This window comes from Hypanus sabinus, chromosome 4 (genome assembly GCF_030144855.1).
Source record: "Hypanus sabinus isolate sHypSab1 chromosome 4, sHypSab1.hap1, whole genome shotgun sequence".
NCBI classification, from domain to species: domain Eukaryota; kingdom Metazoa; phylum Chordata; class Chondrichthyes; order Myliobatiformes; family Dasyatidae; genus Hypanus; species Hypanus sabinus.
The window spans coordinates 140432330-140447412 of record NC_082709.1 but is presented as its reverse complement, the minus strand read 5'-3'; the positions used below and the strand labels follow the sequence as shown (position 1 = coordinate 140447412).

General features: G+C 38.4%; 1 protein-coding gene across 3 annotated transcripts in view; it reads right to left on the bottom strand.

Moving 5' to 3' along the window:
* arl13b (ADP-ribosylation factor-like 13b) overlaps positions 1–15083 on the bottom strand; it is a 69120-nt gene that overhangs the window by 4160 nt on the left and 49877 nt on the right. For all 3 annotated transcript variants that reach the window (XM_059968207.1, XM_059968208.1, XM_059968209.1), the window contains 5 exons: positions 8456–8658; positions 6228–6345; positions 5343–5556; positions 5081–5182; positions 1242–1310 (listed from right to left, as the gene is read on the bottom strand). In XM_059968207.1, coding sequence (XP_059824190.1) covers positions 1242–1310; positions 5081–5182; positions 5343–5556; positions 6228–6345; positions 8456–8658 — 706 coding nt within the window. The remainder of the gene's footprint in view (positions 1–1241; positions 1311–5080; positions 5183–5342; positions 5557–6227; positions 6346–8455; positions 8659–15083) is intronic.

Genomic DNA, 15083 nt, shown 5'->3' with positions numbered 1-15083 from the left:
GGTTTTTGTCCGATTCTGAGACAAACTGAAAAGGCTAATTATCTTAAGTTGTTGGATTTAGTTGAGTTTAGAGGGCTATGATATGCTTAGTCAGGATATAAGAAGCAATTCCTCAAACTTAAATTGCCCATTATTTGAATGAGGCAAGCGACCAAAAAGGGAAATGATAGCTGAAATTGGGAATTTAACACAACAGGCAAGTGGAAATAGAACATAAATGTTCTGTAAAGCAGCCAGCTTGTCTGTGTTTGCTTTTACAATGTTGAGGAAATCACGTAAGTGAGGTTTGGATGCAGTTCATTAAATTGGAATTGGTCAAAGTGAATCACTGCTTCACCGGGAATAATATTTGTTTCCCTGGATGGTGGCATGGAAAAATGTCAAAGGGAAGGTTAAATGAGAAAGGGAATGGAATAATCCTTCCAAGTATAGTGAAATCCAGTTGATTGTGACACATAGGGACCAGTACATTTTGGCCCAATTAAGCGGCTGCCCCAATTAGCCAGTTTCATGGAAATAATTAAAAGGTATTAAAAAAAACCAAACTGAGTAACAAATTATGTATTTAAATACAAAACAAATTAGAATACTACCAGTACCACTACAGTACTATAAAACTGTGTTTTAGTTCCTAACAGTTATCAGAGGAATTCTTCTGTTGTGTTCTTTTGATTGTTCGCAAAATGAAAAAAAATCAGCGCAGACACCAAGTACAGATAATGAGCAGCCTTTGTACAAGTTTTGCATAGGTGCTTATTTTTCCAATGTATATGGATATTCTTCACAGTTTAAATCCTTTACTATATGTCTATTTCAACAATGTTAAGATTACATGTACGTCATTCATTCATGTATAATTATTTTCTAAATGCCAAAGTTGACATAAATTGTTCACGAATGTAGTTTTACTTCTTCTGCTAAATGGATTTCCATCCCTAGATTTATTCTGGTAAACATAGCAGATTATGAACAATAATGCATGTATTTTGTTTTAACTTTTCTGATTGGAACCAAACAGTTCCATAATTGTTAGTCAAAATTTTTTTCATTCAGTTATACATGTTACATTCTGCATCATTTCTAATATGAAATGTTTTAAAATGTTTAAGATTTAAAAAGAAAAATAAGTATTACTTTAAGGTTTTGACATTGCAATAAAGGCAATCATTGCTCCTGAACAAATTAAACGGGTTTTAAAATAAGCAAAATGAAATGACAGGAAAATTGGGGGGAAAAATTACCATTGTGCTGTGTTTCACCAAGCGATTCAAGTTTTGGAAGTCTGGTAACTTTGGGAGTACCCCAGCTAACTAAAAAAAGACAAAGAAAGTAACCATTAAACATGGAAGCCTGGCTTAAGAGATCCTTGCAATAATGTTGATAAATTTCAACAAAGATTTTAACAAGGGAAACATAAAACTGAGCAAAAATAATCTGAAAATGATAACAAGCAATGCTCCAAACAAGACATGGGGTGGGGGGTGGGGGGGGGGACAGAAAGTGAAGGGCAATAAAGAAGAAAGGAGGAGGAAAGAAGGAAAGGAGGACCTTTGGGAGAGACAGAGAGAGAAAACCTTTTGAGTTATTGTATCTGACACAAAAGAACACTACTTCAAATTCACCTTGATATCAGGCAATTTTCAAAAAAAAAGTACTGTTGCTCTCATATTATTGATGTAGTAGAATGATAGTTCGCCCAATTATAATATAGCTTATATACAGGATGATTCCATATATGTTCATCAAAAAGTTCAAAGGTAAATTTATCATAGTACATATATGTCACCATATACAACCCTGAGAGTCATCTTCTTGCAGATATACTCAATAAATCAACTAGTCATAATAGAATCAATGATGGACCACACCAACTTGGGCGTTCAACCAGTGTACAAAATATAACTGTGCAAATACAAAAAGGAAGAGTTAATAAATAAATAAGCAATAAATATTGAGAACATGAAATGAAGAGACCTTGAAAGTGAGGCATTAAGTTATGGGAACATTTTAGTGAAATTGAGTTCAGTTTTCCCCTTTAGTTCAAGAGCCTGATGGTTGAGGGATAATAACAATTCCTGAACATTAGACTCTACCTTCTTCCTAATGGCAGAAGCAAGAAGAGAGCATGACCTGGGTGGTGGGGGTTCCAGATAATGGATGCTGCTTTCCTGCAACAATGTCCCATGTAGATGATTAACTTCAATATATTATGTGCAGTACTTTATTGAAAATAGCGGTAGCAATGGTATCTAGTCTCTTTCACCGCTTTAGTTAGAGAAAGACCTTGAAGTTGCAAGGTATGTTTAATTAATAAAATGTTCATTTGATGGTCCAAAACATTTTTCCAGCAGGTGTGGAGCTTTTGAGAATCTTGGGCTTACTGATGACTCCCTTCATGCAACTTTTATGCTCGCTTTGAGAACAACACAATGCTTACCACAAAAGCTACCTTCTGCAGAGAGTCAATCTCTGTAAGGTGGCTGGGCCAAATAGCATCCCAGGCCAAGCAGTCAAGGAGTGTGCACACCAAATCACTGACACCTTCATGCATATCCTTAATATTTCGCTCAAACAGGGCCATACCCACATGCTTTAAATCAACCACCATCATCCCTGTTCCAATGAACTCTACACCTTCAGAATTAAATGACTACCAACTGGTGGCACTGAAACCAATCATCATGAAGTTCTTTGAACGGCTGATAATAGAATACATTAAAGATGATCCCTGCCACATTGCACATTCACCAATATGCTTACTGACAGATGCCATAGCAATGGGGCTGGTACAGAAAATGACATTAAACAACCTTAATTCTTTAATAAGAAGCTTTCTTGTGAGCACAAACTTCTTGCACATAAAATATAATATCTCTTAATGGACCAGAAATCTGGATTCATCTGTGGGGATTCATACCCTTTGACCTGGGAACATAGAAGGCAAGTTAGGAGAATGGATACTTGATAGCCGACTTTAGCTAGTTATTCCATTGACATGTAAGTTCATTGCTATGGCCACTTCCCATATTTTCCAGCCAGTGTCAATAACACAAATATTTTGATTAATTGATTAAAGTTCTATCTGCCCCACTGCTGAAGCTTTGGAAAACAAAACCCTACTTAAATATTTCATAATATATTCTTATCATAATCACAAAGTATTATCCACCTCCAAGAAAAATAACATTTATTGACAGAAGCACAAGAGACTACAAATGGTGAAATCTGGAGCAACAAATGATCTGCAGGTTGAGAATTATCTGTTGGGGGAATAGATTTTTTCAGTGTTTCAAATCAACAACTCGCATTGGGGCTATGGAGAGGAAAGACAACCAGTAAAAACACAGGAGACTGAGTTATAAGGCAAAAGTCAGTTGGCAATTGGGAGATCAAGGATGGGTGAAGGATGAGCTCCCAGATGCATGCCATTTTAACACTTCCTCCAATCTAGTCTACTACATTTGGTGCTGCTGATATGCCCCCTCTACACTGGTGTGACCAAGCATAACATGCCACTCATCTCCAGAGTACCTGAGCTCTGTCTGCAATGGCCATCCCAAGCACCCAGATGTATGCCATTTCCTTCCCATTCCACACCTCCTTGCCTTTCCTGTGCCTTCTCCACTGTTAGGGTTAGGACTAGAGGATTAACGCTCACACTGCATCTGTGTCATCTCCAATCCAATGGTATGAATGTTGATTTTCCAGTTTCAAGTAAACTTCACCTACCGTGTTTTCTGCTCACCCCCACTCACTCCTTCCAATTGACCATTCCAATCCTCCCATTTTGTTCTCTTTCATACATCCCCTTCTTCAGCCCCTCATCACTCATTTTCATCCGCCTCTTCCACCTGGTTTCATCCCACCTACTACCCTCAGATTTTGCCTACCAAATCGCTGCTTTCCCCCCTCTTGCTCCAACTGAAGACCCCCTAACAGTTACCATTATCAGCTTCTTTATTGGTCAGATTTCAGCGCCAGCAGCCTTTATATTCCTGTAAATCACATTCCTAGTCAAGTCCACTCTCATGCTCCCTTCCCTCCACTTGGCTCCATTTTCCTTTCTGTTTCCACTAGCATCCATCTATCTGCCTGCCTCTATCTTCCAATTCTATTCCTCAACCACTTCCAAACTCCCTAACCCTCAAACTGGCTCCTTCTGCCCATCAGCCTTCATCAGTCTTCAATCCACCCATCATTTACTGGCCTCCATCTCACCTCTTCACCTCCCACTTTTACACTGGCTCTCTTGCCGCTCCACTCTTAGTCCTGAAGCAGAGTTTTCACCTGTAACATCAACAGTTTCTTTCCCCACTTCGGATGCTGCTCAAATTCTTGAGTTCCTTCAGCAAATTGTTTACATGTCTCAACACTCATTGATAATGGTAAAGTAACAACTTAATAGAGATTGAAAAGTGAATATGAGGGGAAACATAAACAAATGTTCCTGATACTTGATTCCTATTGGGCATTTGCTTTGAAATAGTGGTGTGTGACATTTATTCTATTGCAAATAAATTTCTTCATTTTACAAACACCAAGGAATGAAATTTCAATTTACAATCGAGTGAAGTACATAGAAAAAAAAGGCTTTGAATATCCTGCATCACAGTAGTAAAGCACTCAGACCTTCATTTGGACAGTACAGTATCATACTCCTTCTTTATTACTATCTCACCAGTAACTTGCTTCCTAAAAGTTCTGCTACATTACAATTATATAAATTTTAGCAAACACTGAACTGTGGCTGTTGCTCATCCACATTTCTTCAACAGACACAAAGCAACTGGTTGGTTTTTCCTGATCTGTGTTAATTTGAACTACCCAACATTATGCAACGTATACAATTAGAAGTCAGATTTCTGGCCTGGGGGTAAGGAAGGGTAAAGATGTAATAACTAATCTTATTAAAAAATAAAAACCATATTCATTTCACTAATAAAGTATTATTTATTTTAATCCACACACACTACTTAAATCCATGTGTTCCTTTTGGTAACCAATTCACTTCAAGCAACCTGTTTACTGTTAGTACATTGCTTACCTATGAGTGTATCAGACCAGAAGTACTTTTACTTACCAGGCAGAGGTGGTGGGCTTGAATTTTCAGAGTCATCATCTACATTGATTGGTTCTACCTTATTCTTTTTCCTCATATGTATCTTCTTGATCTTTTTCTTCCCTGTCATTGTTTAAAATACATGATTATAAATATAGAGCAAAATATGAACATTTGAATGTGAAGATTGATACATAACATCCATTCTAAATTTAAGCACAGTACTGCACAGAAATTCTACATAGTATTTACACTTTCCAAGCAACATTATTTGTTTAATTACCAGAGTCTTGCATTTTCCGGTGATACCCAGTTTCTTCTAGCTGATCAGTTAATGCTTCTGCATTGGCACCCAATTTCAGCTGGTCATCATTTTGAATAGTATCTCCAGCACTCTTTTCTGGCTTAGATGATTCCTTTTCTGTTGCACTTAGTAGAGGTTCGCCATTAGGATTTTGATTGTTCTTTTCTTTCTGCCGTTTGATTTTCTCCTCATTCTGACATCAACAAAAACAACAAAAATCCTTTTAATGCACAAAGATCCAACAGGAAAAGTGATTCATCCATGGTTAACAAGAGAGATTAAGATAGAATTAACTCCAAGGAAGCTAACAAAGCTGTTAAAATAGCGGTAGATTTGAGGAGTCAGAGCATTTGGAAATTAAAATGCTGAATCATGAAAATGATTTAAAAAAATGTGAGATAGAATATAAGACCAGAAAGGCCTGAACATTAAATAAATTGCAGGATGAGCGGGGGAAAAAGAAAGGAAAATACTTGTAATGGCAGTTCGAGCCCCTTACGGGCAGAGATAGGAGTATTTAGAAAGGAGCATAAGGAATAGCAGAGGAATTAAAAATTACTTTGTATCTGTCTTAAAAATAGAAATAACACAAAAATACTACCAGATAAACTAGAGAAGTCAAGTGAGAATAAGAAATGGAAGAAACTGAATAATAAAAAATAAAGTGTCAAAGATGATGTCAGTCTTTACTATAAACCTTTAACTACATTATGCCGCAGACACCACTAGATTAAAATTATCAAATTACATTAATGTTAACTAGAGTTATACATCAGAAGATGATGATTATTTTAAAATTGAACACATAATTGGGATACTCTTAAAAGTTTACAAAAGATTTTGAGCAGATGCACCAATACCCACCACAGAAATGACTTTGGATATTGGTTGAAAGGGGTTTGTTTGTGGATCTAGTTCATCACCATCATCTTGATTTAATGGGTGTCCATCTCTTTTAGCATCTTCCCTTTCTTTCTGTTCTCTGCAAAGACATGAATATTTAAATAATATCAAGATCCATCAGATAGGAGATACAGAAGCCTGAAGGCACACATTCAGCGATTCAGGAACAGCTTCTTCCCCTCTGCCATCCGATTCCCAAATGGACTTTGAAGCTTTGCACACTAACTCACTTTTTTTTAATATACAGTATTTCAGTTTTTGCACATTTTTAAATAATCTATTCAATATACATAATTGATTTACTTGTTTATTTGCTGTATTTTATTATTTTTTTTCTCTGTCTCTGCTAGATTATATATTGCATTGACTGCTGCTGCTAAGTTAACAAATTTCACATCACATCTGGTGATAATAAACCTGATTCTGATTTTTCTGTGAATTGCTTTTGCCTTCAGCAATTAGATTTTGAAAATTAATTTCTCGTATGTGTTTGTGTTGGCTTTTTACCCATATTTCATTGTCTTCAGTTGTGGGACATAACTGTTCCTGACACGATAGTGGGATTTATGAGTTAACCACGATAGTGTGGAACTAGTCAGTCACTTATAGGCCAGACTGGTAAATATGGCAAATTCAACCCCTCTCCCACCCTGCTAGAGAGATACTTGCGTGACTGTGATTGCACTTAATAGAATCAATACCTTTTATAATATCAGAATTTTGTGCACTAGGCATTAAAATAAGGATTCTATATGTGACCTAGATTCATGTGAACTGTACATTGGTTATATAAATAAATGTTTCCTTTAAATATTGCTCAATGCATTTACGCAGTACTGTTTGAGCTTTTCCATAATTTTTAGAAATGTAAAGGTTGAACTTTGACATCTTAATGGATTGGGAACAAAGGGGGCCACCAGGGGGCAGCAGACCAAAAGTATCCTGCAGTCCAATTAACAGAACTGCTCTGAAAGCAAACATAGCATAAACATAGCATTTTCAACATCCTGGCAAATGGTATTGAGTGTAGTGACAAAACATATGGCTTAATTTCAGAAGCAATATTTAAAGCCTTAATGCCAGCAAAACATTTAAAGGATCTTAAAATCTGGCTGCACCACACAAGGGAAGCAGAATGTGGGTTACAGATGAATCAAGGCTGACCCAGGATTGATTAACTCTTCACTGGATATGCTCCTAGGCACTGCTTGGGCCTCTTGGGGGATTATGCTCATTAAAGATGGTAGGAATTTTACTAGTGACACAAGGGATCATTCACCTGATGACTCATACATCACATAAGGGCAAGAACCGATGATGAAATTAGGAAAGGTCATGGGAAGTCAATACCACAGGACCTAGAAAGTTTAGCCATCCTCATCCAAGCATGTGAAAAATTCCAACCTCAAAATTGGTAGCCAACTGGAGATCCTGCCTTTTGTAGTGGACAGGGTGAAGGCACTTGACAAAGTGATCCCTCAACCTTTATCCAGTTTCTCCAATGCAGGAGAGGCTGCACTGGGAGCACCGGATACAATAGACAGCCCCCAATAGATTAGCAGGTGAAGTGTTGCCGTACCTGGAAGGACTGTTTGGAGGCTTGAATGGTTGTAAGGGAAGTGTACAGCATGTGTCGTATTCGTCCCACTTGTAGAAAGAAGTACAATGAGGGAGATCAGTGGGGAGAAACGTGTATACAGGGGAGACTTAGGGAGTAATCTCTACAGAAAGTTGAGGGGTTGGACGAGGAAGGGAAAAATGTGGTTAATGGCAGCATCCCATGGGAAACGATGGGAAACAGCAGATGTTACTGAGAATGATGTGTGGTATACAGAGCTCCTGGGATGGCAGTTAAGGTCAAAGGGAACCCTATCCTCGATATGACAATAGGAGGATGGAGTAAGTGTAGATGTACAGGAAATGGGCGAGATACAGGTGAAGGCAACATCGAGTGATGAAGGAAAACCCCATTCTTGGGGAAAAAAGAGAAATCTGCGATGTTCTGGAATGGAAAGTCTCATCTTGAGAACAGATGCGCCAAAGACCTAGCAACTGGAAGAAGGGAATGGCAATTTTGAAAATGATAAGCTGGGAAAATTTCAAAGAGCTTGAAAGAAATGTTTCAAAAGTCAATGTTGAAGATTCGAAATTTTTTAAGTAAGGCAAGCATAACTGTTTTTTTCTTTTACCTCTCCTCTCGGATTTTTCGTACTCTTTCTGCACGCTCTCGTTTCTCTTCTTCTTCCTGTGCCTTCTGCACCATTGCATCTTTTTGAACCCGTTCTTGAAGGTTATCATAATCTTTTGCTATGGTAACCAAAAGCCAATTAAGGCCTTTCTTAATTGCTTTGTCCAATGTTTTTCCATATCCCCAAACAGCAGAACATGGTTGCTATTGGTTTAAATGGGAAAAAAAATATGCTCAGTGAACAATTGCTACTTCACTAAAAAGGGCAACATGCATTGGGATGCATTTCCCATTTGCATTTAAGCAGACAGAATCTGCAATAGAAAGAGATGATTTGAAGAAACTGCTGTTTCAACATTGTCTGGAGATCAAGTTCCATAACTTTGTGATGTATTTGACAACTGTAAGGTTGAGATAATTATTTACATTCTTTCACTGCTTTGAAAGCACAAGATCTATGAACTGAATTATCCTTCATTAATTTCTAGGATTCTGTGATTTACTTTCTAACCAATGTTTTACAAAGCTTAGGATGCACAGTTGTTCAACAATAGTGATTAAGAGGAATTATTAGAACTGTGTAGAAGCCTCTAGGATTTGACCACAACCAGAGGATAATGTACAGTTCCTATAGCTTCAGCATTTATCTTGTGGAGTGTGATTCCGAGGTTTAGTTTCAATACAATTTGGGATCTGGAAAACAGATTATTTAAATATACAACTGGGATGGTGGATGTGGAACAATGTTTTTGCTGCTGCAAGTTTGGAAGTAGCAGTTCTGAGTGCAAGAGCTGCAAAGGTTAACTATGACACAACAGGCATTCTGCAAACTGACAACATGAATAGCAGCAGGTATATTAAGCATCACACACAAAATGCTGGAGGAACTCAGTATGTCAGGTAGCATCTATGGAAATGAATAAACAGTCAACGTAACAGTCAGGACTGTAAAGGAAGGGGAAGACGACAGAATAAAAAGGTGGGGAGGGGAAGGAAGTTAGCTAGGATCTGATAGGTGAAGCCACATGCGTAGGAAGGGTAAAGGGCTGGAGAAGAAGGAATCTGATAAGGAGTGGAGAGCAGACCATTGGAGAAATGGATGGAGGAAGGTAGTCGGGGGGGGGGGTGGCTAGGCAGGTGAGAAAAGGTAAGGGGGAAAGAAAAATGTTTTTATCAGAAGGAAATGGGTACCATAGGACAAGGTTTTGAGGGGAATGCAGGAAATTGGGACTAGGTGGTAGTGTAGTTGACATGGGCTTGTTGGGCTGAAGAGCCAGTTTCTGTGCTGTATTGCCCTATGACTCCTTAAAAAGAAGGAAGTACTTAGGATAAGTGTGGCAAAGATTCACTGCCGTATGCTGAGAGATCAAGTAAGGAAGGCCTTGGTCATCTACAGCTTGACCTTATTGCAACTTAACTGCCTAAGTGCTCTAAAGTGCTTGATTAGGGAAGACATTTCCCAATAGCTAGAGTTCAGAACTAAGTGTCAACATTTCAAAAATGGGATTGGGCATTCAGGATTGAAGTGAGGAGAAATTTCTTCAATCAGAGGATGCTTTGCAAGTCCCTAACACAGAGGGCTGTAGAGGCTCACTATTCAAAAATGAGAATAACGCAATTCTGGATATTTAGATTTCTGCTTGTGGTAGAAGATACATATCCTTGAGGGACCACATAGCCTATTCCCACTTCTTTTTTATATTGAGGAACCTCATGTTCTTAAATTAAATACTCAGTGACCACTTTATTTGGTACCCGTTAATGCAAATATTGAATCAGGTAATCAGATGTCAACAAGACATTGTCAAGAGGTTCAGTTGTTCAGAAAAAAACACATCAGAATGGGGAAAAAATGTGTTCAAAATGACTGACTATGGGATGATTGTTGGTGCCAGATGGGAGTGATTTGAGTATCTCAGAAACTGCTAATATGGATATTTAAACGCACAACATTCCCTAGCGTTTACAGAGAACGATGCAAAAAACAAAACTAGCGAGCAGCAGTTCTACGGGCAAAAATGTCTTATTAATGAATGAAGTCAGAGGAGATTGACCAGACTGGTTCAAGCAGACAGGAAGGCAACAGGTAATTCAAATACCTGTTGCATTACAACAGTGGTGAGAAGAAGAGCATCTCTGAGCACTCAGCACATTGAACCTATGGGCTACAACAGCAGAAAACCGTGACCACTTTATGAGGTACAAGAGGTACCCAATAAGATGACCACTGAGTGTAATATGTGGCTAAGGGAGACAAAATCTTTAGCTTTGAGAATAAATTCTATTAGTAATTAATATGTATATTTCATAGAAAGAACTTTGATAAGCCATTAAAATAATTTTTTTAACCACAAAACAATATAAGAGATACAGCTAAATATAGTTTACCCAAAACTCATTTTTTTTTGTTTTTTTTTGGTATTTACAAATCAGAGACTTTTTAAGATCTCGATTATGTACATCCCCTATAAGCTCAGATAAGAGCTTACTAGACGTAATTTTTAGTTTGACACCTTTTCATAATGGTTCAATATCTGAGATTTATGGTATGTTACTGGAGACGAGGAATGTTCCTTTAGACAGAATTAAGAATCTCTGGGAACAAGATTTACAGACATCAATATCTGAGGAAACTTGGAATTAAATTTTTATACTGGTTAATACTTCATCGCTATATGCTCGTCATTCTCTCATACAACTTAAGGTGGTACATAGAGCTCATATGACTAAGGATAAGCCATCTCATTTTTATTTGGATATATCTCCCTACTGTGACAGATGTAATAATGGAGAAGCTTCATTAATTCATAAGTTTTGGACTTGTCCAAATCTTGAAAAATATTGGAAGGAAGTTTTTCCAAACTTTTTCCTTACTTTTTAAAGTCAATTTTAAGCCTAACCCTCTGACGACCCTATTTGGTATTGTTGCAGAACAAGATCTTAAGCTGAAGGCATCTGATTTACATATTTTGGCCTTTAGCTCTCTTATAGCTAGGAGGATGCTTTTGTTTAAATGGAAAGATGTTTTTCCTCCTACTCATGCTCAATGGTTATGTGACGTTACGTCATGTTTAGATTTAGAGAAGATTCGTTGTTCAATTTCTGAATCTCGTCAAGACTTTCAAACATTGTGGGGACCTTCTCTGAATTATTTTCAAAACCTTCAATTCGTTGAACTCAGATATTGGCTATTATTAATTTTTATTATATGAGAAGGTATTTTACCTTCTTTTCTCCTTAATTAACAGCTTCCGTCTTGGTAGGGGTTAGATTTTTTTGTAATAAATTAGTATATTTCAATAAAACTATTGATTAACACATAAATACAGGGTAATAAGATAGATCAAGCATTCAAAAATCAATCTAACTTTGTCTTAAATATTTTTAATGAGGAAACCTTAACTGCTTCCCTGGGTAGAGATTTCCATAGATTCAATCCTCTGTGGAAAAAGCAATTCCTCCTCATCTCAGTCCTTTATCTAATCCCCAAAATATTGAGGCTATAGTCCCCTAGTTCTAGTCCCGCCTACCAATGGAAACAACTTTTCTGCTTCTATCCCTTTCACGATTTTATATTTCTTATAAGATTCCCTCCACTCATTGTACTGAATTCCAGTGAATATAGCCCCAGGCAACTGCATCTTTGCTTATAGGCTAACCCCATCATCTCTGGCATTAACCTAGTGAACCTCCTCTGCACCATCTTCAAAACTAGTACAGTTGTCCCTCGGTATCCATGGAGGATTGGTTCCAGAACCCCCTGCGGATACCAAAATCCGCGGATGCTCGTCCAATATAAAATGCGTAGAATTTGCATATAACCTATGCACATCTTCCGGTATACTATAAATCATCTCTAGATTACTTATAATACTTAATACAATGTAAATGCTATGTAAATAGTTGTTGTACTGTATTGTTTAGGGAATAATGACAATAAAAAATCTGTACATGGTCAGCACAGACGCAACCATTGTAGCTCTTCTGGGAATGCTGATGCTGCCTCGGCATCAGCTGATGCTGATTCTCCCGTGATCTTTAAGTTCTTGAGGCTGTAGCGCTTTACATAGCTAGCCAGCCATCCCTTACTAGCCTTAAACTCCTTCCTCTTGCTCACAACACAAGTAGTGAACAAACGAGACGCGAGGCAAACAATGAGCATCCGTGAAATGGTGGGAGGTCACAACACAAGTAGTGAACGAACGAGACACGAGGCAAACAATGAGCATCCATGAAATGGTGGGAGGCTATAGCAGGGTATCCCTACACATCACTTCATTCACATGGATTCAGCGCAGTGCTTGGCGTGCGGCAAATTCATGTTTTGCTTTTTGGAACTTCCTGGAATTATTTTCCCCCCGAATATCTTCGATCTGCGGTTGGTTGAATCTGCGGATACGGAGGGCCGACTGTATATACCTTCTCAGATATGGAGACCAGAGCCACTTGCAGTACTTCGGTAGTACCCTGTAGTCTTCACCATGGATTGTCACCTTGTCGTGGGGGTGAAGCTGAAACTTGTGTGGTCCTGAGATCGAGAGCAATGCCATCTCAAGCTATGCTCCTAGTAGGGTCACCCATGGCGGAAAGGTCGAGGTGAGGTCCCTGACAAAGAACAATCCAACCAAGACCTCAACGGTGGATCAGGCGGACAAAGTTACTTCGAACTCAACGGCTGTGAAGGCAGATGAAGGCTGCAACAAATCCACCAGCTCCAATTGTCGTGGTTTCCATGCCATTGGAATCAGTTGGTTGATTTGTGAAGTATCGTGTGCTTCTTGGAGTGCAACATCAAGTACACGGTAAACAAATACATGCACAGGTGTCTTTGCTCTGTGATAGATCAACTGAATGAAGACCATCATCCTCCATCTCGAGGGATTGGCATGACGACGACCCTGTATAGTTGCAGCATGATCTCTCTGCTCTCAAAATCAATTCCTTTTGCAATGACGGACAACATTGCCTTCAAGTTAACCTGTTGCATCTGCAAGTCAATCTTTTATGATTCATATACAAGCACTCCCAAATCCCTCTGCACATCAGCATGCTGTAATCTTTCACCATTAAAAAATCCAATCTTCCAACTTTTCCTTCAAAGTGGGTGGCTTTGCATTTACCAGCATTGTACTCCATCTGATCAACTCTTGTCCATTCACTTATCCTATCTATATATCTCTGCAGACTCTCCACATCCTCTGTGCAATTTAGTTTTCCCACTCTATTTAGTTCATCACCAAACTTAGATACACTGCATTTGGTCCCCTCTTACAAATGGTTAATGTATATTGTGAACAGTTGCAGGCCCAGCACCAACCCCTGCAGCACACTGTTCTCAGAGATGACTAACCAAAGAAACCTATTTATCCCAATCTGTGTCTCTTATTAGTTAACCAATACTCTATTCTTATGCATTATCTCAACTTCCTAAGTCTTTTCTCCCACATCATATTAAACGCCTCTGAAAATCCAAGTACAGAACATCCACATGTTCCCTTCTATCCACTGCACTTATATCCTCAAAGAACTCCTGTAAGTTTGGCAACCAGGACATGTGCTTCCTGAATCCTCCCTGTTTCTGCCTGAGGAAACTGCTGCTATCCAGTCACCTCACCATTTCTTCCTTAGTGACAGCTTAAAGCATTTTGCTGATTACAGATGTTAAGCTAATTGGCCTATAGTTACAAACAACACACACAAAATGCTGGTGGATCACAGCAGGCCAGGCAGCATCTATAAGGAGAAGCGCTGTCGACATTTTGGGTCAAGACCCTTCGTCTGTGTTCCACCAGCATTTTGTGTGTGTTTGAATTTCCAGTATCTGCAGATTTCCTCGTGTTTGGCCTATAGTTACCTGCCTTTTGCCTTTTTTTTAAAAACAGAAGTGGACATTCAGTGTCTTCCAATCAGCCAGGACCTGCCCAGAGTCCAGATAATTACAGCAAATTGTCACAAACATTTCTACTATAATTTATGCCATTTCTTTCAGTACCCTGGAATGCATTCCATCAGGACCATGGGCCTGACCTACTTCTAGGGCCACTAGTTTGTGCAGCACTACCTCTTTAGTAATAGCAATTGTATCAAGGTCTTCACCTGCCATTGCATCCATTATATCTCTCTCTGCCATATTTGATGTGTCCTCCATTGTGAAGAATGACACAATATAGTCATTCAAAGCCTCAGCCATCTCCACATTACCCACTATTAATTTACCTTCTCATCTTTCAAGGAGCCTACATTCATTTTACATAATTACAAAATAAAAATACTGTTTTAAATTTTACTTTACTCTCATAATCTATCTTCTCTTATTGCTTACTTAGTGGATTTTTTTTTTAGATACAGCCTGGTAATAGGCCCTTCCAGCCCAAAGAGCCCAAAACATCCAATTAGACTCATGTGACCAATTAATATATTAACCAGTATGTCTTTGGAATATGGGAGGAAACCCACGAGGTCATGAGGAAGACATACAAACTCCTTCAGACATCGGTGGAACTGAAACCAGATTGCTGGCTCTGTAATAGCATTATGCTAACTGCTACACTATCTACCATTTGGCTCAACCCACGCTAACTGTTCTTGCTTTTAACTAGAATATAATTTTCTTGAGCACTATGAACAAT